This window comes from Pithys albifrons, chromosome 23, assembly GCF_047495875.1.
Source record: "Pithys albifrons albifrons isolate INPA30051 chromosome 23, PitAlb_v1, whole genome shotgun sequence".
Lineage (NCBI taxonomy): Eukaryota > Metazoa > Chordata > Aves > Passeriformes > Thamnophilidae > Pithys > Pithys albifrons.
In genome coordinates, this window is record NC_092480.1 from 7,277,705 (window position 1) to 7,302,602 (window position 24,898).

Below are 24,898 nucleotides of genomic sequence, written 5' to 3' on the forward strand. Positions count from 1 at the left end.
GGCGCGCGGGGCGGGGGGGGGCGGTTGCCATGGCGACAGCGGCCACCATGGCGGGGGGGGCGGGCAGTGTCCCATGGACGGGACGGGACGGGACGGGACGGGACGGGACGGGACGGGACGGAACGGAACGGAACGGAACGGAACGGAACGGAACGGAGCGGCGCGGCCTGAGGGCACACCGCGGGCGGCGGAGCCTGGGGGAGCCCTGGCCGTTCGGGGAGCTCTGGCGGAACCGCAGGCCCGGCCGTGCCCGCCCCCCGCTCGGCGCCGCCGCGGTCTGTGAGAGCCCGTTCTGATGGATGCTCCCCCCGGGAAGGAGCTCGGCCTCCTCCCTGCCCGCTCAGTGCCCGTGTTGTTGCTTTTCCCGCAGGGTTAGCGAGGAGGGGGCGCGGCGGAGAGGACAGGTAAGGCCTCGGCGTCGCTGGAGGTGGGAACGCCCTGCCTGGTTCCCTTTGTAGAGGAACTCCTGGAAAGCCGGCCGGCTCCCGTGGGAGCTGCGGGATACAGAGCTCTGCCAGGCCTTGCTGTGTCACTCCCTTTCCTTGCTCATGGAGCCGCGGGAAGCACGTGGGAATCACAGCCTTGAATGAAAACCTGTGGTGTGTTTTGTGTCGCGCCCGGGGACTGAACTCGCGTTCCCGTGGCGTGGAAGGAGCAGGGCTGGTCCCCCTCCCCAGTGTCCCTGGAGCTTGTGCCCTTCTGGGTGGGTTTGAGCACATCCCGCGTGGAGGGACAGAGCTTGGGAATTGGCCAGGGACAGCTCAACTTCCAGCTGAAACATGGGGGGTTTAAACTGTCTTACCTCGGCACCTTAAAGCCACTGACTTGAGAAAGGAGCTCTGAATTACACCCTCACTGGTGGTAGTGCTGCTCAGCACTCAAGAAAGCTAAAAATAGTGGATGAGCAATGGATTTGTACTTGCTTCTGTATGGAATTGGCAGGGGCTTTTCTGGAGGATCCCATCTTCGGCACAGAGCTGGATCACTGGGCTTGAGATTTCACATCCAGGTGAAGCTTCTCTTGTGTGTTGGGAGCTGAGCATGGAGATGATTTCAGCAGTGACTTCCCCTTGGGGTGGTGGGGGAAACACCCCATTAATTCCCCATTTGGGGTCTGGTGATGGGCTGAGTGCTGTGAATCACAGAATCATAGAATGGATTGGGTTGGAAAAGACCTCTGAAATCATCAAGTCCAACCCTTGGTCCAACTCCAGTCCCTTTACCAGATCATGGCACTCAGTGCCACGGCCAATCTCAGTTGAAAAACCTCCAGGGATGGGGAATCCACCCCCTCTCTGGGCAGCCCATTCCAATCCCTGAGCACTCTCTCTGCAAAGAATTTTTTTCTGCTCTCCAACTTCAATTTCCCCTGGCAGAGCTTGAGCCCATCGTGCCCCCTTGTCCTATTGCTGAGTGCCTGGGAGAAGAGACCAACCCCCACCTGGCCACAACTTCCCTTCAGGCAGTTCCAGACAGTGCTGAGGTCACCTCTGAGCCTCCTCCAGGCTGAACACCCCCAGCTCCCTCAGCCTCTCCCCACAGCACTTGTGCTCCAGTCCCTTCTCCAGCCTCGTTGCTCTTCTCAGTTGGGTTGGAAGAGACCTCAGATTATCAAACCCAACCCTTGATCCAACCCCACTGTGATTACCAGCCCAGGGCACTCAGTGACCTGGGCTGGTAATCACAGTAGGGTTGGATCAAGACATGGTGGATTCTCCATCCCTGGAGGTGTTTCAGAGGACACTCAGTGCCACATCCAGTCCCTTCTCCAGCCTCGTTGCTCTTCTCTGGCCCCGCTCCAGCCCCTCAATCTCTTGCCTCAACTGAGGGGCCCAGAACTGAACACAACACTCAATGTGTGGCCTCCCAGTGCTGAGTCCAGGGGAAGGGTCACTGCCCTGGGCCTGCTGGCCACGCTAGTTTGGATCCAGGCCAGGATCCCATTGGTCTTCTTGGCCACCTGGGCACACCTGGGCACACCTGGGCACACTGTTGGCTCATGTTATGGTCGTGTTTTGTAGAGTTACAGCAAGGTTTTTATAAATACACATCCTGTGCGGGACTCAGCCTTTGTTTGACAGACTGTTTAGGTGCTTGTGCTTACCTGGGATACTCCTTCATATTCCCAGTGTTTGCAGAGCAGGATGTGTCTGTTGTACAGGGAATTGCTGTGCTTGGGCTCATCCAGTGCTGGTGGCGTGGGCATGGCTTAAAGCTGGTGGTTCCTCACTGAAGATTGGAAGGATTTAAGAAAAATGAAGGGATTTGTGTGGTGTAGAGGGGAAGGAGAACCCTCTTAGTGTCCCTGGTAAAGGTGATGGAGACAAGGCTGGGAGAGGGAGTGGGACAGCTGAGCCAGGAATAGGGAGTGTGATGTTTGCAGACTCTCTAGTCCAAATAGCTGGAAGGTTCCTGAGGTCTGGAAAAGGCTGGAGAGACACTTCTCCTCCTGTAAGTGCCTGTGTTTCCCTCTCCTCTGTGGCACCTGCATTCCCAAGGGGATCCTGCAGTACCCTGGGATGTTTTTCCCCATGTCAGTGCCAGGCTCTGAAGTCATTCCATGGAATTTTGGCTGCCTCAGGTGTGCCAGCACAATCTGTCCCCCTGGGAAGCAGAATTTCTCCTCAGGCCTAAAACCTGGAGGTTTCTGTTTTGTGTCTGAATCTTTATGGCTTGTTTTTAAGAGAAATAAGAACTTTTTTGGTGAGTAAGATAAATAAGAACTTTTTTTAGGCTGTATTTATAATGAGTTTTTGGTTCTTTTTTGGCTCTCTGCACTTATTAGAAAGGAAGGTTGAAGGTCATTATATCAGATGACCATTTCTTGGGGATTACAGTTCTAAAAGGTGTTTTTCCCTAAGTTCAAAAGGACTTTTGAAATGTACTTAGTGCTTTAGAGGCACTTAAAGATTGGTTTGGTGTCTGCACTCCTGTTGATGGGCTGGGAATGTGTGGGGGGAGTGAGCGCTGAGGAGGGGGAGGCAAACAGGGAAAACGAGGTGGGAGTTACAAACAGCCTCGATATTTGGGGCTTAGCTCATCATTCACAACCCAAAGATAATATGAACTCAAATCATATCCAGTTTATAAAGTGTGGAGGGTTTTACCTTCAGTGCTGCTGCAGAGGGGCCGGGGGCAGACCCAGCACCTGCGGGAGCTCAGCATGTGCCTCCCACAACCTGCCTTCAGAAACGCTCCAGCTATCCAAGGTTAGTCCCTGGCTGATCTAAAGAGCCTTTGCACCATTAATTGAAGTTTGGCTGGCTTTGTGGAAGCAGCCTGCCCCTCCAGAAGAATCAGCTAATCCAAAAGGAGAGGTGGGATCCTCCTGGAAAGAAAAAGAAGGGGATTTTCTGTTAGCACCTGACTGATCCTGTGTCCAACAGGTCCCTCTGCCTCCCCAGGAGTCACCACAATGGTGTTTTTTCAGAGGTTTAACCCCCCAGAATAGTTCAGCACAGGGCCTGATGGCTGCAGGTGTTCAGGGGGATGAGGTTCATTGTCAGAACAGCATCCAAGGGCTCCAGTTGGAGAACACAGGACACAACGTTCTCAAGGCTGTGTGAGGGAGGTGTTACCTCGCAGTAACTCTACGAAACACACCACAGCACTCAGCCCATCACCAGACCCCAAATGGGGAATTAATGGGATGTTTTCCCCACCACTCGTGGGGAAGTAACTGCTGAATCACCTCCATGCTCAGCTCCCAACACACAAGAGAAGCTGCACCTGGCATGCACAGAGGGGGTAAAACCAGGAGGTCCTTTGCTTGCTCAAGGCCTTTGAAACTTTTATCCAAAATCTAGGCCCTGCAACAAGAGAAAAATCAGATTATGTGAGATGATGGGACAGCATGTGTTAAGTGATGTTTCAGGAGGCAGGTGGTGAAGCCCAGCTCTCTCAGGTGTTTCTTTATTTTAATGATTTATTATTGAGCAGCCTGGTCTCATGGAAGGTGAGCTCCATGGCGTGGGGGTGGAAGGAGATGGACTTCCAACCAAACCATTCCGTGATTCCAATGTATAGTTTTCCAAGGGGGTCAGAAAGGAAAGTCTGCACACACGATGTGTCTGGGAGTCTGCCAGAGTCGCTGTGCCCTGTTCTCCTCATCCAGCATGGAGAGCTGGTTGTTTCCCAGATTATTGAGAGGATTTCTCACGGGGTCTGTGCCAAACCTGGCAGCACCACCTGCACAGAGCTGCCCTGTGTCACCTGCTCCGCTGCCGGGGAGCAATCACAGCATCCTGTTTGTAGGACAGACCCTCAGACCTGCAAAACCTCGTGATTTTGGGTCAGCAGCTCTTCCCCAGCGCTCCCTCTGGGCAAAATCCTGGTATCTGACAGAGTTTTTGCTGGACTCTTCACTACAATTGGCAAGAAAAAAGCAGAGGAGGGTGAACAGTTCTCTCCACTTTCGTTTCCTTTTCATGACTTGTTTGGGAGCAGCAGGGTGGGAGAGGACTGAGTGCTGGCAGAGCTTTTGTGTCTTGTGTCACAGGCTGTTGAAAGAGTTCTCAGACTCCACTTCCTTTTCGTGGGCTTTGAGGCCATTTTCCAGCGCCTGCAGTTGCAGGGTGGGCTGGGAAACCCTTCCCTCATCACCAGGGAATGAAACGCTCTCCCTGCCTCTTCGGAGCCAACAAAAATCTTTTTGTCTTTTCTTCCCTCCCACTGTTTCCCAAGCAGCAAGTTTGCTGACAGGCCTTGCTGGGAAGGGGGGAGTGCTCCGAGTCCGGGCTCTCTGGGAAAACGGGAGCCGAGGGAGACGCTGCAGAGCCGGGACAATCCCACCCGGCCGTGCAAAACAACCCCTCGATTTCATGGTAAAGGAGGTGAAGGAAGTGGATGAGACCGTGGGGCAAAGTCCAGAGACAAAGAGGTGCAATTCTCAGCCCGGAGGTGATCTCAGAATGATAACAGTCCTGGGGTTTGTCTGCCCGTGCAAAGCTGGCTCTGCAGAACCCTCTTGTCCAGGTGTGTTGTGTATGTGAAGTGACTTTGCCTTTGGTGATTTGTCTGCTATAGAAACTGGATGGCTTCTACAGTGGGCCTGGGCAAGGAAACATTGTTGGAAGATGGAATGCCACCTGCAAAGAAGCCCAGGTAAATTTAATTATGCTCCAGTGAATCTTTCCTAACAAGAGCTTTGTCCTTTGCCTCACACTGTTCTGTAAGGATTGTGACCCCTGGCAACTGCAGGTGTTTTGCTTCCTGATCCAAGACCTGAGTGCTGGCTCTGGCTGTGCCCTGGGCCTCCTGGGGAACAAAGGCCTTCACACCCACAATGTACTTTTTTGGGTTCTGGGCCCTCAGCCAGGGTGTGAAGTTGCACTCAAAGCCGTGTTTCACTGTCCTGTCTGTTTGCCAGGTCAGGTCAGACACGGTGGTTGTGCTCCTTTGCTTGAGTTGGATGGGGGTTCCCAGGAGGACAGGGAATTACATAAATTAATGAGTGAGCTGCATGTAAAGGCCCAATAATTCTGCTCTGGAGGCTCCTGTGTAAGAAATAGGTCATCCTGCAGTTCTGTGCACAGGGACCTGACAGGGGCACACCCACACTCCGTCCAAGGCTTCGACTGGGGCTGCTGCGAGCTCAGAAGTTCAGGCATGGACTTGTGAACAAGCAACTAATTCATCTGGAGAATTGTCTCCTACTAATCTGACTTAGGAGTTCTGGAGGGCTGCAGGAGACTTTCTGTGTGGTCTCAGGGTTGTTCAGTCACCATGGAATGAGCTGAAGAGAGGCTGGGAGATTATTTTCCCTTGCTCAGGATATCAGGGCAGAAACAAGTGTATTTGTCAGCAGGGAATGGAATGCCCCTTTCAGAGGGGTCACGCAGGACATTAAGAGTTGGGTATTTGTTGTTATTTTGGATTTCAGTCCCTGGATGTCCAGTACTGTTTTATTCTGATTTTGTCTTGTGTGGGAGGGTTGCAGTCCCTGCACTAAACCTCGTTTGGCAGCACTGACAGTGAAACCCTCCCCCAGGAAAGGGTTAATGTGTCTGTTTTCATAGGCAGGAGGTGAGAGAAAGCAAAGCTCCATCTGTGTGGTGTTGGTTTCCTCTCCTCTTCTCACTAAATATCACCTGTTTGCTGATAAAACCCATTCCTTCCAAACGAGCTGCTTCCCTGGGCTGCTACTGCAATCCTGTGGGAAGCTGCAGCTGGACACTGGGCCAGGCAAAGTGAGGAGCAGCACTTCTGCTGAATAAATGGTAAAGGTCACGTTTTAAAGCACTGTGCAGGTGTAGAGCCAGGAAAATAGGGCAGATGGGAAGAGGAGGAAGGAGAATACAGCCCTGCAGCTCTTTCATGTGACTCTCTGTCATCTGGGCTTCCAAAAGATTGGCCTGGAGCATCCCACTGGCATTGCAGGTGTCACAGGGAAAGGTTTGTGGTGGAGTTGGGGGGGACTCAGCAAAGAGGGGCTGGGAGGGGGGAAGGTCCCCTCCAGGGTAGAGCTGGGAGGAAGCCCTGCCTGCCTTTCTTCTGTGCTGGGATAACGTCTGCTGTGCTGGGCTAAGAAACTGGGGCTGCTGTGCTGGGCTAAGAAACTGGGGCTGCTGTGCTGGGCTAAGAAACTGGGGCTGCTGTGCTGGGCTAACTGGATCTGCTGTGCTGGGCTAACTGGGGCTACTGTGCTGGGCTAAGAAACTGGGGCTGCTGTGCTGGGCTAACTGGGGCTACTGTGCTGGGCTAAGAAACTGGGGCTGCTGTGCTGGGATAATTGGGCTGCTGTGCTGGGCTAAGAAACTGGGGCTGCTGTGCTGGGCTAAGAAACTGGGGCTGCTGTGCTGGGCTAAGAAACTGGGGCTGCTGTGCTGGGCTAAGAAACTGGGGCTGCTGTGCTGGGCTAAGAAACTGGGGCTGCTGTGCTGGGCTAAGAAACTGGGGCTGCTGTGCTGGGCTAACTGGATCTGCTGTGCTGGGATAGCTGGGGCTGCTGTGCTGGGCTAACTGGGGCTGCTGTGCTGGGCTAACTGGGGCTACTGTGCTGGGCTAAGAAACTGGGGCTGCTGTGCTGGGCTAAGAAACTGGGGCTGCTGTGCTGGGCTAAGAAACTGGGGCTGCTGTGCTGGGCTAAGAAACTGGGGCTGCTGTGCTGGGCTAATTGGGGCTGCTGTGCTGGGCTAACTGGGGCTGCTGTGCTGTGTCCAGGCCCCTGTTCTGCACCTTATTTGAACCAGGTGGTGTTTCCTCCCCACGGGGGGTCCGATCCACACTCTGTCCCAGCCTGTACAGGGTGTGTGTCTCTCATTCCTTATTGCCCACCACACCTCCAGCCTTCCCTCTAGCTTCCCAGTAACTTGTATTAACAAGACTTCCCTGATTCTGAATTTTCCTTGGGTTAGCTTTGCTTCAGAAGCATTCCAGGGCATCCCCAGTAACCATCCCAGTGACAGCCCTGATTCCCAAACCTGTTGTTATTACGCACCTCGTGCTGTGAGTGTTTGTGCTGCTGATCCATGCAGCTGCTCAGTTCTTTAGGGATGCTGAGCTGCTCCTCTTGTCCTTTGTTTGTCAGAGGGCCCTAATGGACACATTGACTCAAGATTTAGGCAGGAGGTCCCTCCCGTGCCCACGCCCCAGACACCCTTCCATCCGTGGTGGTACCAGCTCTGCCCCTCTCTCCTCCTGCAGGAAGCTCTTACCAAGCCTCAAAACCAAGAAGCCTCGGGAACTCGTTTTGGTGATTGGGACAGGAATTAGTGCTGCAGTTGCTCCCCAGGTCCCAGCACTGAAGTCTTGGAAGGGGCTGATCCAGGCCCTCCTGGATGCTGCTATTGACTTTGATCTACTGGAAGATGAAGAGAGCAAACGGTTCCAGAAGTGTCTCCATGAAGACAAGAACTTGGTTCATGTTGCCCATGACCTTATCCAGAAGCTGTCTCCGGTCAGTGTGCTGCAGCACTGCACAAATATTCCTTGAGTGTAGGATTTGGCTCTTGGAAATAGCCAAATTTGATTCTCCAGGAATGGTGCCCCCATTCCCAACAATTCCAAGGAAGTTACTGTGCCAGGCTCCTGAGGCATAACTGTGCTGTGGACACAGATTTGGGGTATTTCACCAAGATGATCAGGGGATGGAGCAGCTCTGCTATGAGGAAAGGCTGAGGGAATTGGGATTGTTCAGCCTGGAAAAAAGAAGGTTCAGGGTGACCTAATTGTGGCTTCCCAGCGCCTGAAGGAGCCAACAAGAAAGGTGGAGAGGGACTTTTTGCAGAGACCTGGAGTGACAGGACAAGGAGAAAGGCTTCCACTGCCAGAGATCAGGGACAGATGGGATATTGGGAAGAAATTGTTCCCTGTGAGGGTGGGCAAGCCCTGGCACAGGTTGGGCACAGAAGCTGTGGCTGCCCCATCCCTGGAAGTGTCCAAGGCCAGGTTGGAGCAACCTGGGACAGTGGAAGGTGTCCCTGCCTGTGGTAGGGGGTGGAAAGAGATGAGTTTTAAGGTCCCTTCCAACCAAACCATTCTGGGATTCTGACTGTGCTTGGGGAGGGAACCCAGCTTGGTAGAGCCAGAGCCCTGTGTTTGCCCTGCAAGGCCTTTGCAGGGTCTTGGAGAAATGTGGGTAGTTTTTCATGGAGTGTTTGGATGAGGCGCTCGGGGCTCTGATCTCAACCTGTCTCCCCTTCTCAGCGCACAAGCAACGTTCGCTCAACCTTTTTCAAGGACTGTTTATACGAGGTGTTTGATGACCTGGAATCTAAAATGGAAGATTCTGGGAAGCAGCTGCTTCAGTCGGTGCTTCACTTGATGGAAAACGGGGCCCTTGTGTTAACCACGAACTTCGATAACCTGCTGGAGCTGTACGCAGCGCACCAGGGGAAGCACCTCGAGTCTCTTGATCTGACTGATGAAAAGAAGGTAAAGGATGATGGTTTCTTCTGTCGGGGCTGTGCTTGGGATGCTGCAGGATGTGCCCTCACACTGCCTGAGGGGATTGTACTGATAGTAGAGGTTTAACTGGTGTCAGACAAGCTTCAGGCAGAGGCAGCAAGCAGAGGAATGAGGAGGAATGCTCCTTTCTGGAAGGCTGTGCTTGCTGGCTGCCATCCAGTGCTCAGGAGGAGCCCTTCACCCTGGTATTTCTTTGATCCCTGTCCTTGAAACTTCTGCCTTGGTCTTGCTTCCACATAAGGCTCGTGTTGATGTTTCCTGATATGGGAAACTCCTTGCGAGACACAAAGCTGAGCTTTCTATTTTTGTGATGTGCTCCACAGTAGTTTTTGTGACAGAGCTCATTTGGGGCTGCAGCCTTCAGGGCCCCCTCTTGCCCATGGCCTGTCTCTGCAATGGCTGGATGGTCCCTACTGGGTTCCTTACGTGCTCCAGCTCCTTCTGCCGTGCTCTGAGATCTGTAGGTGCTCACTGCACACAAACTTCCCTTCCTCCTGCCTCAGACAGGCTGTGAAACCCTGAGCCACCTGCTCACTTCATCTTTTCATTGTGGGTTTTACTGGTGGGAGCATCTTGTCCTTCTGTTGGCAGTTAAACACACCCCACATGTGTGTGCTGTGCAGCCTTTGGTCTCTTTCCATTCTGACTCCTTTCTGTGCTTCACATTTCCTGCATGACCTCTTAATCTACATGGCTGGAAGTACTTAGAGTGTTACAAATAAGCATTCTAATTATTGCAAGCTTAAATGAGCTGAGGTCTGCAGGAGTAAACTGAGAGCCATCTGAGAGGGAGGTCAGCTGCTGAGCTCCCTCAGAGCCAAGGGACCAAGAAGCAAAACTATAGGCTTGAGAAACACACTGATTTAGGATTTATAGTTTTTTCCCTTTTTCGGCTGACACTGATGGTGCATTGATTCGTTCTCTCATTGCATTCACCAGTCAGCTGAAGTGTTCACCCAAAGGAGCACCTCAGGCTGCAGCCGCAGGCTGTGGTCTGATGGACTCGCTTGCAGAGAGAAGATGAGGAAGAAGCTGTGTCTTTGGAATGCTGCTCCAAAATGTCCCATTTAGCCAGTGTGGTGCTCACCAACGCTGCTGTGGTGTTTGTGTTGTGCAGGTGCTGGAGTGGGCACAGGAGAAGAGGAAGCTCAGTGTCCTGCACATCCACGGAGTGTACACCAACCCCAGCGGCATCGTCCTGCACCCGGCCGGGTACCAGAACGTGCTGCGCAACACCGAGGTCATGGTGAGGCCAGGCTGCGTCCCGGGCCTCGTGTCAGCAGGCACAGGCTCAGCTGAGCTTAGGCTGAGCTCCACAGAGGGTGCAGGGAGAATTAATTCATTTGGGAAAATAAGAGGGGTGGGTTCTCCATACAAAAACACCTCCCCATGCTTGTGTTGAGGGTGACTTAACAATGGCAGTGCTGCAGAGCTTTGTTAGGGATGAGGCAGGTGCTGCCTCTTGTGAGGATGAAGCTCACCTTGACCAGGAATATCTTTCCCTTTCTTAAAGCGAGAGATTCAGAAGCTCTATGAAAATAAGTCCTTCCTCTTCTTGGGCTGTGGTTGGACTGTTGATGACACCACGTTTCAGGCCCTGTTTTTAGAGGCTGTCAAGCACAAGTCAGACCTGGAGCACTTCATGCTGGTGCGGAGGGGGGATGTGGATGAGTTCAAGAAGCTCCGTGAGAACATGCTGGACAAGGGGATCAAGGTGATTTCCTACGGAGACGAATACAGCGACCTGCCCGAGTACTTTGAGCGTCTGACAGCCGAGATTGCCATGCGGGGCCGGACAGGTACGGGCACAGGGGCTGAGGGGACACTCCTGCACCGTGTTGGTAGCCCCTGCTCTCCACACTCCACAGAGATTCCTTAAGCCTTTTTTTTTTAAAGTGTAGCTGGATTTAGGGTTCCTTTTGTGAAATCACTGTGTTCTGACAGTTTGAACAGCTGTGCTGCTTCCCACGCCTGCAAACTTTGCTTTTTATGTGCAGCTGTTTGTTCCCTTTATACTGAAGGGGCATTTCAGTCTCGCTGACCTTCGTGCTGCTCAGCCAATGCTTTAACGTACAGGAAGTATCCTTAATACGTCAGAAAAACGGGGGAAATGGGGTTTGCTGGCCAGAGCCTTGCTGGCAGGTCTTCTGAGGGTTAAATCACAACAGGGGCTCCCCATGGTCACCCCAGGGTGGCCTCTCCACCTGCCCCTGGTCTCTGCTCTCCCCCAGGTGTGCCCAAGGAGGGGCAGCAGCTGAACGGATCCACACCGAGATAAAAGGTAAGGGAGGCTCAGGCTCGGTCCCTGAGAGGCCTGGCCCTGTGCGACTGCCCCGAGTCCCAGGTGGGTGTTGAGGGTTTGCTTCCCTGCAGGATGCAGCACCTGAGCCTGAGCCCTGCCTGGAGCCACAGGGGGCTCCCAGGATGGGCCCAATCCAGGCCAGCAGCCCCAGGGGGGCAGAGCCCACGGAGCCGGGACCCTTCTGGCTGGGACCAGGCCAGGCAGAGCCCCCTTGGACAGACCCCTGGTCTAACATAAGAGTCGTTGTGGTTCTGTGGGGGCTGCAACTGCTGCCGGAGCGCGGTGCCCCCACAGGAGCTGCAGCCTCCTCTAATTTCATACCTAGTGCTTTTATATTCTGTATTTCAATTTAAAACAATGAAACTTGAGCTTTTTTTTTTTTTTACTGAAAGCTCTAGTTTTCTAGTCCTGTCTTTATACTGTACAGTATTTTGTATGTTGAAGTTGTATTAAAGGCCTGCTCACTGAACTTTTGGCTGGTGTGTCATTGACTCTCACACCTCACACTGGTGGGAGTTCAGCTGCCCCCAACCCAGGAGGAAACAGGTCCTGGCTGGAGGCAAGTTATTTATACACAGAGAAGAAATTATGAAGTTTATTTTATATAAATTATGTCTCTTAGCAGACAGCATTCAATTTATTGCACTAGAGCACATCTGCAATACAGAGCTACAAGACATTGTCAGAGAGGTTTGTATTATTCAGTGTAGCACTTCCAACTGGGATCAAGAGGCACTCGGAGGGGGGGGAAAGGGTGCAGGAAAGCAGCAAGCAGCCACCATTCTCTTCCAGTATTAATGGGGTTTGGTTTATTTCCTTTTTACTTGCAGATAATGCTGAGGCCAGTGGGCAGGAGCCAGAAAGGGCACGCTGCCTTGTTCCTCCACTCCCAGCTGCTACAGCTCCTGCCCAAGTATGTGGTGTCTGGGGACCCTGCTCCAGAGTCCTGGTGAGGGCAGAAATCGGGGACCTTAAGGCAATTTAGCATTTCCCCTCCAGCCCAGCATAGGCTGTTGCCATTTTTTTTGGTTTATCAGCTTCAGTGGAGCTGCCCCGAGCAGCAGCATTAACAGCTAGGTCTAAAGCTGCCCCTAAGCCAAAGTCCCTCCTGCCTCCTCCCTAAGCTGGCCTAAAAATCAAAAGCAGCTCAAAAAATGCCTTGAAACCCCTCAAAAAGCACAGCAGGTCCTGGTGCCGCCCACCCCCCGTGCAGCACGAACAATACAAAGCTCTGGATTCAGCCTCCTGCGAGGGAGCCTGCGTCACTGAACAGAGTGGAGGAACCCAGGGAAGGGCATTTGCTGGATAAACGGATTTATCCAAGAAAAGCCCCCCCCGTGCCAATATTCCTTCATTCTGTTCTGCACTACACGGGCAAGACTAGTCAGTGACGGGGTAAAGCATGTTCTTCTGGGACATCTGCACACAGCGATTTGGTGGCTTAGGCCTTCATGAGCGCTGCGACCACGGCCTTGGCGTTCAGGCTGCGCAGATCACAGTAGGTTTGTCCGGTACCAACAAAGACGATGGGCTTGCTCGTGATGTAGGTCATGGAGATGGCGGCGCCGACCTGCCGGGGACAAGCAGCACCTGAAACCCAGCCCTTCCCCCTTGGGAACGCTCGGGGAGCTCATCAAACACTCATCCCCCACCCCTGGGAACCACACTGCTGAATGTGGGTCAAACGACTTAAATGCAGGAGGATACCCCATGTTTGACAATTCCTTCTCTCCCTCCCCTCCAGTCACCATCTGGAAGCTCCATGGAGAGGCACCTCAGCAGCCCCCTCACCTTGTCATCAATGGTATCAAACTTGGTGAGCACAATGCCATCGATGAGCCGTGGCGTCTGGGCCATGGAGTGATCAGCCAGGGCCTTGTTGAACTTGACCTGAGGGAGAAGAAGGGTCCAAGAAACGCACTTGTGGTGCTGCCACTGTCCAGACCTCCAGGAAAACCTACAGAAACAGGATGTTTTCCCCCCTCCATCTCTCAGGAACAAAAGCCTTCACGCTCACCAGCTGATCCACAGCCTCGTTTCCCACCAGTGCCTCCCCGACAAACAGGACCAGGTCGGGCGCATTGACAGCGATGAGTTTGGCCAGCGCGGTCATGAGGGGCGCGTTGTCCTGCATGCGGCCGGCCGTGTCCACCAGCACCACGTCGAAGCCCTGGTTCCGCGCTGGGGAGCAAGGGGCGGCGTGAGGGGCGGTGGTTCCCCCAGGGCAGAGCCCCCGCGCCCGGCCCTGCACGTACCGTAGGAAATGGCCTCCATGGCGATGCCTGCGGCGTCCTTGCCGTAGCCCTTCTCATAGAGCTGCACCATGGTGCGCCCGCCGTGGCTCTCCGGGGGGTGCAGCGCGTTGAGGCGCCGGGTGTGGGTGCGGAGCTGCTCCACTGCTCCCGCACGGAAGGTGTCACAGGCGGCGATAAGGACGCTGAAGCTGTTCTCAATGAGCCAGAACGAGATCTACAGAGGCCACAAACCGAAAAGCGCGTGTTGGCAGCCACAGCCTGACCCCATCACGCCGGCCCTGCAGCCCAGGAGGGTCCTGCCCCACCTTGGCCAGGTTGGTGGACTTCCCGACGCCGTTGACGCCACAGAAAGTGACCACGTAGGGCCGGCGATGGCGCTGGGCATCCATGACGTCGCGCAGGACGTCCACGCGGCGCTGGGGCTGCAGGATCTGCACCAGGGCCTCCTGCAGCGCTTGCTTCACCGTCGAGGTCACCGCTGGGAAGGGGGCGATGGAAAGAGGACCCATCACGCCTGGAGAACACACCCAAACTCCAAACCACATGCAGGAGGCCACACAGGCACTTACTGGTGAACGTTCCCATCACCTTCCCTTCTAGTTTCTTGGCCACGGATTCACAGAGCTGCACTGCAATCTCAGCTGCCACATTTTTAGCTTTGAGAAAGAGACACAAGAGCAGGGAGTCAGTGCTGTCGAGAAGGTTATGTGTGCTGGACATCGGCATCAGCGGAAGGATGGAGCCAGTGCCTGGGATCCCCATTGGATCTGACCACTGTCCTCCTTGTGCTGCACCATCAGGGGCTCCCAAGAGGCAAGACAGGAACCCACCACAGTTCCTGTGGGCAGGAACATCCCAAAGCATAGGTAGGGTCCACCCAATGGAGCACAGGGAACCACCACCACCACCCCACCACAGATCCAGACATACCGATCAAGTGATCCTTCATCTTCTCCAGCACAGGGTCCATGTCCTCTCTTGTCAAGCTCTTGGAGCCCACCAGGCCCTTCAGCATGCCAAACATGCCCCCCAGGCCACCCTTCTTCACACTGCAGAGAAGCAGAGGAGACACTTTGAGGTTCAAGAGCAAGTTGCAAAGGTCAGATAGAGGAAGGGCCTACCCTGAGTAGAGTAACACACCAGTTTGTCCTTCCTGCATGACTGGTTAGACTGGAGGAGGAGTTATGGGAGAGAATTCAAGGCCCATGTGACAAGCAGGGACCGTGGGAGTCTCTACCTGGGTTTTGAAGTGTTCTGGACAACCTTCTCCTCCTCGGCTTCATCCTCACTCTCATATTCCAGGTCATAGAGGCGTCCGGGCTCCCGATTTTTGTCCCCCAGGGCCTGTGAGGGGGAGAAGGAGCTTTACAGGCTGGGTGCCAAGATCCCCGTTCTGTGTTTCCTCACAATCCCTTCTCATCCAGCCGTGGAGGCCAGGCTGGGTTCACAATGCCCAGCTGATCCCAGACAACGTGTGCTGGTAGATGGAGCGCCCTGACTGTTCTTTACCATGTCAGGGTCAAACTCCTCCACGGGACAGGCCTCGGCGCTGCCGTTGGTGGTGGAATTACTGTAATCCAGTACTTTGGCATTAGAGTTCCCCAGATCCCACACCCGGGGCTTCTTCCCCTTCTCCTTCTGTGCGTCGGGCTTGGGAGATCTGAGGAAACAAAGCGCAGGGACACCTTGTGTTCAGTGAAAAATAAAAGCCTGGACTACCCAAAAAGGCAGAAATTAAGGCTAAACCTGGTGGATTTGGTCTCCAGAGTTCATTTATCTGAACTTTAACCCTGTATGGCATTGCTGATGCATCTCTGCTGTCTGCTCACTAAAGGCAGGTCTGGACCTCTCCCAGGCACACACTGGGTTTCTGGGTCTCCCAGGGAAGGGATCAGGATCAATTTCCCCTTTATAACCCCTACCTGCCCTCTCACAGTCTTTCCAGCAAGCAGGGAAATAAGGAAAAGGGAAATAAGGTGCAGGAAAGTGAGGTCTGACTTCCAGGGGTCACCAAAATGACTCAGCCATGGTCTGGGTCAAAGCACAGGAGGACTGACCATGCCCTCATCACCCACCTGGACTTCTCCCCGGCTTTCATGTGTCTCCTGAAGAATTCCTCACGGTTCTTCTGCAGGATTTCATCCTTGGTCAGCTCCTCTTTTTCCCCTGCTGTCGAGGGCTGCTTGTCACCTGCAGGTGCTTTACTGGGTGCTGTGGCAGCTTCAGTTCCTGATGGGAAGAGCCCCCACATGAGCTCAGACCAGCTCCAAGCAAGTTGGGAAAGCACAGGCTGAGACACAGAGCTCTGAAATACTTATTTCCCCCCTATTTATCTTCCCCATCAGCTCACCCTCTTTTTTGGAACCTTTGTTCTTCTTGTTCTTGACCTTCTCCTTTGGTTTCTCCCCTCGGGTTTCGATCATACACTTGACAGTCTTCTGGGATTTCAGAGACTGCTCAAACGTCTTCATTACCGTGGGAGCTCGGACCTTGCTGCTCTCCTCTGCATCCCTGTGGGAAGCTGACCTGTTAGCCTGGATTCCAGCTCTTCCCCCCTCCCAGCTCTGCTCAAAACTGAAGTGTAACACAAAGCCCAGGCCCTGGTACCGGAGGAGGCGCATGAAGTCATCTTTAAAATCAAAGGTGCCATTTAGGAGGCCCAGGGCCCCTTTCTGCTGGAACTCGTTGCGGTATTTGTCCCGGAACTCCTTATGGACGTCGTCTATCAACTTGTCCACATAGGTTAGAGTCAGGATCTTCTGGAATCCCACCTGCCAGGGGGCACAGCCAACAGACACTGCACTTCCAGCTCATGTCACAGCAGGAAGGGAACAAAAGCCTCTCTGTTTAACTCAGAGTCCCTTATCTTGGGCAAGCCTCAGGCTGCGCTTTCTGCTCTGCCTTCCCAAGCTTTTAAATTCCCCCCCAAAAGGTAAAAACCAGCCCAGGGCTTCACTTCCAAAGGCAACTGAACACACCTGGGCTGTCTCATGGCAACAAGGACACGTAGTGTAAGGGCAGAAAACCTTCTGCTTATCTCTGAGTTCACAAGGAAGGTTGTGTGGATTTATGGAGATAAGGAGCAGGGAGACTAAAAGGGAGAGCATTAAATGCACCGTAAAGAGAAGGGGACAACACATTTCTGCATTTTCTTAAACAGATCTGGAGACAGTGAAATTTTACAAGGCTGCAACTTCTATTTGAGGTTTGATTAGTTTTAATCTTGTTACAGATGATTAAAGTAAGCTGCTCCTGCAGTGGTGAAGGGCTGGGAGACACCTCTGTCCACCCTCCACCGGGGTCCTGGCTATGCTGGGGGCACTGCTTGACTCCTCCAAGACCCTCCCAGAGCCACGAATGCCAAGACCCCCAACAATACCCCCCAAAATCCCAGAGCCAGAGGAGTCAGGCCAGGCTGGGAGCTGAGGCCCAGCCCCACACAGTGAGAACAGCTGTTTGCCCAAACCACAGCCCACCGGGCACTGCTCCCCCTCTGCTCTGGGACAGTGCCCCTCCCTTGGGTTTGGGGGCATCCCAGGAGGCAGAAGGGACCCCCCTGCTATCCCAGGGGTGCCTGGGGGGGGTGTCTCTTACCACAAACACCAGCTCAAACTGGTTGTCCAGTTTGTACTTGAGCGTGAGGGCTTCATGGGTGAAGGAGTTGTTGCCTCCTCGCTCCTGAGGGAGAGGAGCTGTCAGAACTGGGTGCCAGTGCCAGGAGGAATCGCCCTCATTGTCCCTGCCCCCCTCTCCCCAAAAGCGGTGCAGTGTCCCTTACAGGTGATCCTGCACAGGTGGTCCCATCCTTCCCCCCCACGTGGGTTATCCCACCGACCCCCCGAGTCACGCCTGTGTCCCCCCCCTCGGGTAGGTGGTTCCCCTCATGTCCCTCTCCTCCCTGAGATGGCCCCGGAGGGGTGGACCCCACCCCCAACAGGTGGTCCCACCTGTGAGCCCCCTCCCCTCCCCAGGTTGATGGACCCACCCAAATCTCCCCTCCCCATGCAAGTGGTCCCGCCCACCCCGCCCCTCAGCCGGGCGATCCCGCTGCCCCCGCAGGTGTCTGTGCCCGTGTCTGCCCGGCCCCTCCTGCCCCGCCAGGGCTGCGCGCTCACCGGCCCTCCCTCCCCGGGCGGGCGGTCCCAGCACCCCCATTCCGTTACACTCTCCCCGTCTCTCCCTCCCCGGGCGGGCGGTCCCAGCACCCCCGTTCCGTTACACTCTCCCCGTCTCTCCCTCCCCGGGCGGGCGGTCCCAGCACCCCCGTTCCGTTACACTCTCCCCGTCTCTCCCTCCCCGGGTGGGTGGTCCCAGCACCCCCGTTCCGTTACACTCTCCCCGTCTCTCCCTCCCCGGGCGGGCGGTCCCAGCACCCCCCATTCCGTTACACTCTCCCCGTCTCTCCCTCCCCGGGTGGGTGGTCCCAGCACCCCCCGCCAGGTACGTGGCCTCGCTCCCCCTCCCCCTCAGGGCTGTTCCCCCCATCACCCTCCACACAGCTGTGCCCGCCCCCGGCCCGACCTGCAGGAGCACGGAGCGGATGAGCGCATTGACGGGGGCGGTGGCGGCGGGCCCGCGCACGCCCTGGAAGCACCAGAGGACGAGGCCGCCCTTGCTGAAGATGGTGAAGAAGTCGAGCATGGCGGCGCCGGGCCCTGCCGGCCACACGTCGCTCTGCCCCGCGCTTCCGCCGGAAGCGCCGCCCCCCGCGCGCCATTGGCGGGAGCGCGCGGGGCGGGGGGGGCGTGCCCGCGCGAGGGGGCGTGGCCATGCTGCGGTGCGGGCGCGCGCTGGGCCGGGGCGCGCGGGGGGCGCGCGGGGGGACCCTCGGGGGGACCCTCGGGGGGACCCCCGGGCCGGGAACGGGAACGGGAACGGCCCCGCAGCAGCAGCGGCAGCTCCGCACGGACCGCCCCGCACGCACCGACCGCACAGAACGCCCCGACTTCTTCCGCGGTGAGCCCCGCGGAGCACGGCCAAGGCTGGGCACCGCACCGGGGGGAATGGCGGGGGGGATCGGGGGTAACGGGAAGCGGGTCAAGGGAATGCGGGGTCGGTGGGAATGGGGAGGTCACTGGGAATGGGGAGGTCACTGGGAATGGAGGTTCACAGAGAATCGGGTGTCACTGGGAATGGGGAGGTCACTGGGAATGGGGAGGTCACTGGGAATGCGGGAGTCACTGGGAATAGAGGGATCACGGGGAATAGGGGTCACTGGGAATGGGGGATCACGGGGAATAGGGGGTCACTGGGAATGCGGGGTCGCTGGGAATGGGTAGGTCACTGGGAACAGGGGGGCACTGGGAATGGGGAGTCACTGGGAATGGAGAATCTCTGGGAATAGGAGGTTGCTGGGAATGGGGCATCACTGGGAATCGGGAGGGCACTGGGAATGGGGGCCTTGCTGAGATGATTATGGGGGTATATGGGGGAGCCCTGGGGATGGGGAATAACTGGGAATGGAGGAGACATTGGGATGGTTATGGGGGTATCATAGGAGGGTCCCAGAGGGGTATAGGGGGTTTCTTGGGACCGTGGGAGATCCCAGTGGGGGCCGAAGGGGGGGACTGGGTCACCAGTGGTCTCAGAGACTGGAAGGGGGGGAGCCAGAGGGGACTGGGGGCCCAAGGGGGCACCTCACAGGGGCCTTGGGGTGTCTCAGAGCAGCCTGGGGGTACCCAGAAGGGACTGATGTGGGTTCCAGGGGGACTGGGGAGGGGTTCTGGGGGTTCACAGAGGGTCCCCAGAGGTACCAGAGAACCCAGGGGGTCCTGGTGAGGGGGTCACAGAGAGGCCCTGGAGAGTGTCTGGGGAACTGGGGGTGTCCCAGGAGTGTCCTGAAGGGGTTTACGGTGGTCCCATGGGCTGCAGAAGGAACTGCAGTGGTCCCAGGGGATGCAGGGGATACTGGGAGGGTCCATGGGGATGGAGAGAGTACTGGAGTGGTCCCAGAGAGAACTGTGGTGGTTCCAGGGGATACTGGAGTGATCCCAGAGGAAATTGGGGTGGTCCCGTGGGATGCAGGGGGTTCTGGAGTGGTCCCACAGAGAACTGGGGTGGCCCCAGGAAATGCAGGGGGTTCTGGGGTGATCCCAGAGGGAATTGGGGTGATCCCAGGGGATGCAGGGGGTACTGGGGTGGTTCCAAGGGATGCAGGGGGTTCTGGGGTGGTCCATGGGGGCTGCCAGCTGTGCCCCCAGGCCTGGCAGCCTCTCCTCTCCCCGGCAGAGCTGGGGCAGAGCCTGGGGCGCCTGGGGCAGGCCCTGCGGGATCAGGTGCCGGCTGCGGGGAGTGCCTGGGGGCGCTGGACCCCCCCGGGGACCCACCCCGACCCCCGGCCCCCCGACGAGGCCGACGTGGTGGTGGTGGGGGGCGGCGTGGTGGGCTGGTCCGTGGCCTACTGGCTGAAGATGCTGGAGGGCCGGTACCGGCGGCACGGCATGAAGGTGCTGGTGGTGGAGCGGGACCCCACGGTGAGACACCCCCTCCCGGGTAGGGCATGGCCCTGGGGACCCCCCTGAGCCCCTGGTAACTGAGGGGGATCCTCCCTTCCAGTACTCCAGAGCCTCCACGGTGCTGTCAGTGGGGGGGATCAGGCAGCAGTTTTCCCTTCCAGAAAACATCCAGATGTCCCGGTTCTCCGCCAGCTTCCTCCGCAACATCAACGTACGTGGGGCTGGTTGGGTGGACGGGAGGGTGATTTGGGGGGCCCAGCCCCACTCACCAGGGTCCCTCCCCTCCTTACAGGAGCACCTTGGGGTGCCCAGCGAGCCCCCCATTGATATCCAGTTCCAGCCCTCCGGGTACCTGTTCCTCGCCTCCCCGGACAGAGCTGCTGAGTTGGAGGCCAATGTCCAGCTCCAGAGGTGGGGGACACACACAGGTCCCCCCAGAAAGAGGATCTGGGGGTCTTGGGGGCCATCCCATTACATACTCCTGGAAAAGCTGGTAGCCCATGGCTTGGACAAGTGTACCCTCTGCTGGGTCAGGAGCTGGCTGGAGGGTCAGGCCCAGAGAGTGCTGGTGAACGGAGCTGTGTCCAGCTGGCGGCTGGTCACCAGTGGTGTTCCCCAGGGGTCTGTGTTGGGTCCAGTCCTGTTTAACATCTTTATTGATGATTTAGATGAGGAGATTGAGTCCATCATCAGCAAATTTGCTGATGACACCAAGTTGGGAGGGAGTGTCGACCTGCTGGAAGGCAGGAGGGCTCTGCAGAGGGCTCTGGATAGACTTGAGGGATGGGCTGATTCCAATGGGATGAAGTTCAACAAGGCCAAGTGCAGGTCCTGCCCTTTGGCCACAACAACCCCCTGCAGCAGCTCAGGGTGAGCACAGAGTGGCTGGAGAGCAGCCAGGCAGAGGGACCTGGGGGGACTGATTGACAGGAAGCTCAACATGAGCCAACAGTGTGCCCAGGTGGCCAAGAAGGCCAATGGAATCCAGGCCTGGATCAAAAATAGTGTGGCCAGCAGGCCCAAGGCAGTGACCCTTCCCCTGGACTCAGCTCTGGAGAGGCCACACCTTGAGTGTTGTGTTCAGTTCTGGGCCCCTCAGTTGAGGAAAGAGATTGAGGGGCTGGAGCAGGGCCAGAGAAGAGCAACGAGGCTGGAGAAGGGACTGGAGCACAAGTGCTGTGGGGAGAGGCTGAGGGAGCTGGGGGTGTTCAGGCTGGAGAAGAGGAGGCTCAGAGGTGACCTCAGCACTGTCTGGAACTCCCTGAAGGGAAGTTCTGGCCAGGTGGGGGTTGGTCTCTTCTCCCAGGCACTCAGCAATAGGACAAGGGGGCACGATGGGCTCAAGCTCTGCCAGGGGAAATTGAAGTTGGAGAGCAGAAAGAAATTCTTTGCAGAGAGAGTGCTCAGGGATTGGAATGGGCTGCCCAGAGAGGGGGTGGATTCCCCATCCCTGGAGGTTTTTCAGCTGAGCTTGGCCGTGGCACTGAGTGCCATGATCTGGTAAAGGGACTGGAGTTGGACCAAGGGTTGAACTTGATGATCTCGGAGGGCTTTTCCAACCCAATCCATTCTATGATTCTGTGATACTGACCCTCCCTCCTCATACTGGCTGTCCCCAGGAACGAAGGGGCACAGGTGGCCCTGCTGTCCCCCACCAAGCTGAAGGAGAAATTCCCCTGGATAAACACAGAGGACGTGGCCGTGGCATCCTATGGTATGTGGAGGGGCATCATCCCCATCCCTGCTGGTGCTTCCTGCAGTCCTGCCTTTATTTATGGAAGGGAATGTCCAGTTGTCTTCTTTCCATTCCCCAGTAAAACAACAGGAGTTCTTGGAACACCAACAGTCGGTGAATTGAGAGTGAGCAGGTGCTCACAGTAATATAATTTTCACATATTTTTAGCCCTAGAAAAGGGGATACATGCAGGTATAAGGACTACCTGATATTTTGGAATTGCCAGCTCTGTACAAATTAAGTGTCTGCAATTAGCACTTGAAACACTCCTTAAACTTCCGGCGATACTCAGTAACCTACAGGAATCCCACACATTCCTAGGAACACAGGGAAGAAGGTTCATCTGTAAAACTGCTTATCTTGCTGATTCCCACTGTGTGCCCCAGGCTGTACAGGAGTCATATTTGTAGCACATGCAATGGAATTAGCCAAGGAACTGTGTTTTTGGGGGGTCCCACTGCAGTGCCCCCCACGTGTCCCCCCCAGGTCTGGAGGATGAAGGCTGGTTTGACCCCTGGATCCTCCTCAACGCTCTCCGGCGCAAAGCCACATCCCTGGGGGTCCACAACTGCTGCGGGGAGGTGCGAGGTGAGGAATGGGGGAGCACAGCAGGGGCCACCCCCCGCCACCCCCAGGACCCCCCACCTTAACCCAAAAACCTCCAGCTTTTGTCACCTCGGCCAGCGACCCGATCCCATCGGAAACAAAGTCCACGCGCATCAAATACGTCCACGTGAGTGTGTGTGTGTGTGTGTGTGTGTGTGTGTGTGTGTGTGTGTGTGACCCCCAGAACTCGGGGGTCCCCAGGAGTGTCCGTGACCCCCCCCACGTCCATGCCCCCCAGATCTACATGCCAGACAGCCTGGAATACCAGCCCGTCGCCTGCTCCATCGTGGTCAACGCCGCGGGCGCCTGGGCCGGGAAGCTGCTGGAGGCGGAGGGGATCCCAGGGGAGCTGTGCCAGCCCCCCCTGCCCATCCAGCCCAGGAAGAGGTATGTGGGGGGCTCATGGCAGGGGCACAGCCTGGCAGCGCCCCTCTCTTGTCATCCTGGCACCCACCACCCCACCTTGGAGGGGGTGGAGCCACGGACCCCCCTGGTGCTTTATTTTAGGGGTCAGGGGATTTGCATCCCACCATCCTCCAACTTCAGCAGGGGAGGGTGAACTCCCTTAGCCTTATTTTTGGAAAGTAGGTGTTGCATCCTGGGGTTCCCATTGTCCCTCCAGTGCCCCCAGCTCCAGTATCCTCATTATATTTCCGTACTCTCAGTCCTAGTGTCACCTACTGTCTCCCCAGTCCCAGTATCCCCAGTACCACCAGTATGCCCCCAGTGCCCTCATTACCCCCCACAGTGCTCCCAGTCCCAATATCCACCCAGTGCCCCCATTAAGTTCCAGTGCCCCCATTTCCAGTGTCCCCATTATCCCCACACTGTCCCCCAGTGCCCCCATTTCCAGTGTCCCCATTATCCCCACACTGTCCCCCAGTGCCCCCATTTCCAGTGTCCCCAGTATCCCCCCAGCATCCCCAGTCCCAGCCCCTCTGGGAGTGACCTGACCCCTCAATGTTATTTTTTGGGGGGTCCCATCCCAGCTCCACCTTGTGGGGGCAGGGGCAGCACTGCTCACCCTGCTTGGGGGGTCCCCCAGGTACGTGTTCTCATGGCACTGCCCGGATGGACCCGGCCTGTCCTGCCCCCTCCTCGTGGACACCTCTGGTGCCTATTTCCGCCGGGACGGCATCGCCGGGAACTACCTGGGCGGGATGAGCCCTCCGGAGGTGAGGGGTCCCCTGGGTCATCCACCCCCTTTTCTTTACCAGTGCCCCCCAATTCCTCACCAACCCCCCCAATTCCTCACCAACCCCCCCAGTTCTCTACCAACTCCACCAATTCCTCACCAATCCCCCCAATTCTTTACCAACTCCCCCCAATTCTTTACTAACTCCCCCCAATTCTTTACTAACTCCCCCAATTCTTAACCACCATCACCCCAATTCTTTACCACCCACACTCCAATTCCTTACCAACACCCCCAATTCTTTACCAACCACCCCACTTCTTTACCAATCCCACCAAATCTTTACCAACCACCCCAATTCCTTACCAACTCCACCAATTCTTTACCAAACCCCACAATTCCTTACCAACTCCCTAATTCTTTACCACCCCTGCCCCAAATCCTTACCAACCACAATTCTTTACCAACCCCCAATTCACCCTTTCCCAGGAGGAGGAGCCAGACCCCAGTGACCTCTCGGTGGACCACGACTTCTTCCAGGAGCAGATCTGGCCGCTGCTGGCGCGGCGTGTGCCGTGCTTCGAGTCTCTGCGGGTCCGGGGCGCCTGGGCAGGGTACTACGACTACAACACCTTCGACCAGAACGGGGTGCTTGGCCCGCACCCCCGGCTGGAGAACCTGTTTGTGGCCGGGGGGTTCAGCGGGCACGGGCTGCAGCACGCGCCGGCCGCGGGCAGGGCGCTGGCAGAGCTGGTGGTGCGCGGCCGCTTCGAGAGCCTGGACCTGCAGCGGCTGGGCTGGGCCCGGCTGGGGGCCGGAGAGCCCCTGCGGGAGGGCGGCGTGGTCTGATGGCGGCGGGGAGGGGACCACCAGGCGGGGCCCTGGGGCCCCTCCCCAGGCTGGCGTGTGTCCCGTAGGAATAAAAGGGATGGGTGATGAATTAATGGGGTCCAGACCCGTCATGGTCCCTCCACCAGCACCACCAGTATCCCCCTCTGAATGTCCCAGTGTCCCCATTATGCTCCCTCACACCTTCAGTGTCCCCACTGCACCCCACTCGCCCCAGCATCCCCATTATGTTCCCACACTCCCAGTGTCCCCACTACCCCTCATTGCCCCCACTGCTCCCATGACCCTTCCAGTGCCCCCCAGCTCCAGTATCCCCATTGTGTTCTATACTCCCAGTCCCAGAGTCCCCACTACCCCTCACTGTCCCCAGTGCTCCCATAATCCCCCCAGTGCCCCCCAGCTCCAGTATCCCCATTATGTTCCATACTCCCAGTGTCCCCAATATCCACCCAGCGTCTCCACTACCCCCAGGATCCCTATTATGTTCCCATACTCCCAGTCGCAGTATCTCCAGTATCCTCCATTCTGACCAGTATTTTCATTATGATCCAGAGCACCGAGTATTCCCCCTCCAGTGCCCCCAGCCCCAGTTATCCCTCTTATCCCTCCAGTATTCTCCAGTATTTAGCATCCACCAGCCTCAGTTATCCCCAT

General features: G+C 56.4%; 3 protein-coding genes across 7 annotated transcripts; 2 read left to right on the forward strand and 1 right to left on the reverse strand.

Moving 5' to 3' along the window:
• The first annotated feature begins 370 nt into the window (after positions 1-370).
• Positions 371-11,678, forward strand: FAM118B (family with sequence similarity 118 member B). Of its 4 annotated transcripts, none has more exons than XM_071576451.1 (8): positions 371-404; positions 5,026-5,103; positions 7,645-7,897; positions 8,647-8,874; positions 10,025-10,153; positions 10,421-10,706; positions 11,076-11,188; positions 11,281-11,678. In XM_071576451.1, exons 2-7 carry the CDS (start codon positions 5,033-5,035, stop codon positions 11,183-11,185), a joined length of 1,077 nt encoding a protein of 358 aa, XP_071432552.1. In that variant the 5' UTR covers positions 371-404; positions 5,026-5,032; the 3' UTR covers positions 11,186-11,188; positions 11,281-11,678. The 4 variants fall into 4 exon arrangements, with proteins under 4 accessions (XP_071432552.1, XP_071432554.1, XP_071432556.1 ...); XM_071576453.1 differs by having other exon boundaries at positions 11,139-11,188; XM_071576455.1 differs by having other exon boundaries at positions 10,502-10,706.
• A 113-nt stretch (positions 11,679-11,791) lies between these two features.
• SRPRA (SRP receptor subunit alpha) lies at positions 11,792-18,144 on the reverse strand. The gene is made up of 14 exons (XM_071576450.1): positions 17,986-18,144; positions 17,059-17,142; positions 16,072-16,235; positions 15,815-15,975; positions 15,540-15,693; positions 14,974-15,124; positions 14,702-14,808; positions 14,395-14,513; positions 14,034-14,120; positions 13,770-13,942; positions 13,465-13,678; positions 13,227-13,390; positions 13,001-13,099; positions 11,792-12,779 (listed from the first exon to the last, which is right to left on the reverse strand). The coding sequence occupies exons 1-14, from the start codon at positions 18,103-18,105 to the stop codon at positions 12,651-12,653; spliced, it is 1,926 nt and encodes a 641-aa protein (XP_071432551.1). The 5' UTR covers positions 18,106-18,144; the 3' UTR covers positions 11,792-12,650.
• Positions 18,145-18,220: 76 nt separating this feature from the next.
• Positions 18,221-24,337, forward strand: FOXRED1 (FAD dependent oxidoreductase domain containing 1). Of its 2 annotated transcripts, XM_071576118.1 has the most exons (10): positions 18,221-18,420; positions 19,693-19,937; positions 20,020-20,130; positions 20,212-20,330; positions 21,539-21,633; positions 22,141-22,242; positions 22,320-22,387; positions 22,499-22,647; positions 23,306-23,435; positions 23,885-24,337. In XM_071576118.1, exons 1-10 carry the CDS (start codon positions 18,234-18,236, stop codon positions 24,242-24,244), a joined length of 1,566 nt encoding a protein of 521 aa, XP_071432219.1. In that variant the 5' UTR covers positions 18,221-18,233; the 3' UTR covers positions 24,245-24,337. The 2 variants fall into 2 exon arrangements, with proteins under 2 accessions (XP_071432219.1, XP_071432220.1); XM_071576119.1 differs by lacking the exon at positions 19,693-19,937 and having other exon boundaries at positions 20,081-20,130.
• Positions 24,338-24,898: the final 561 nt, after the last annotated feature.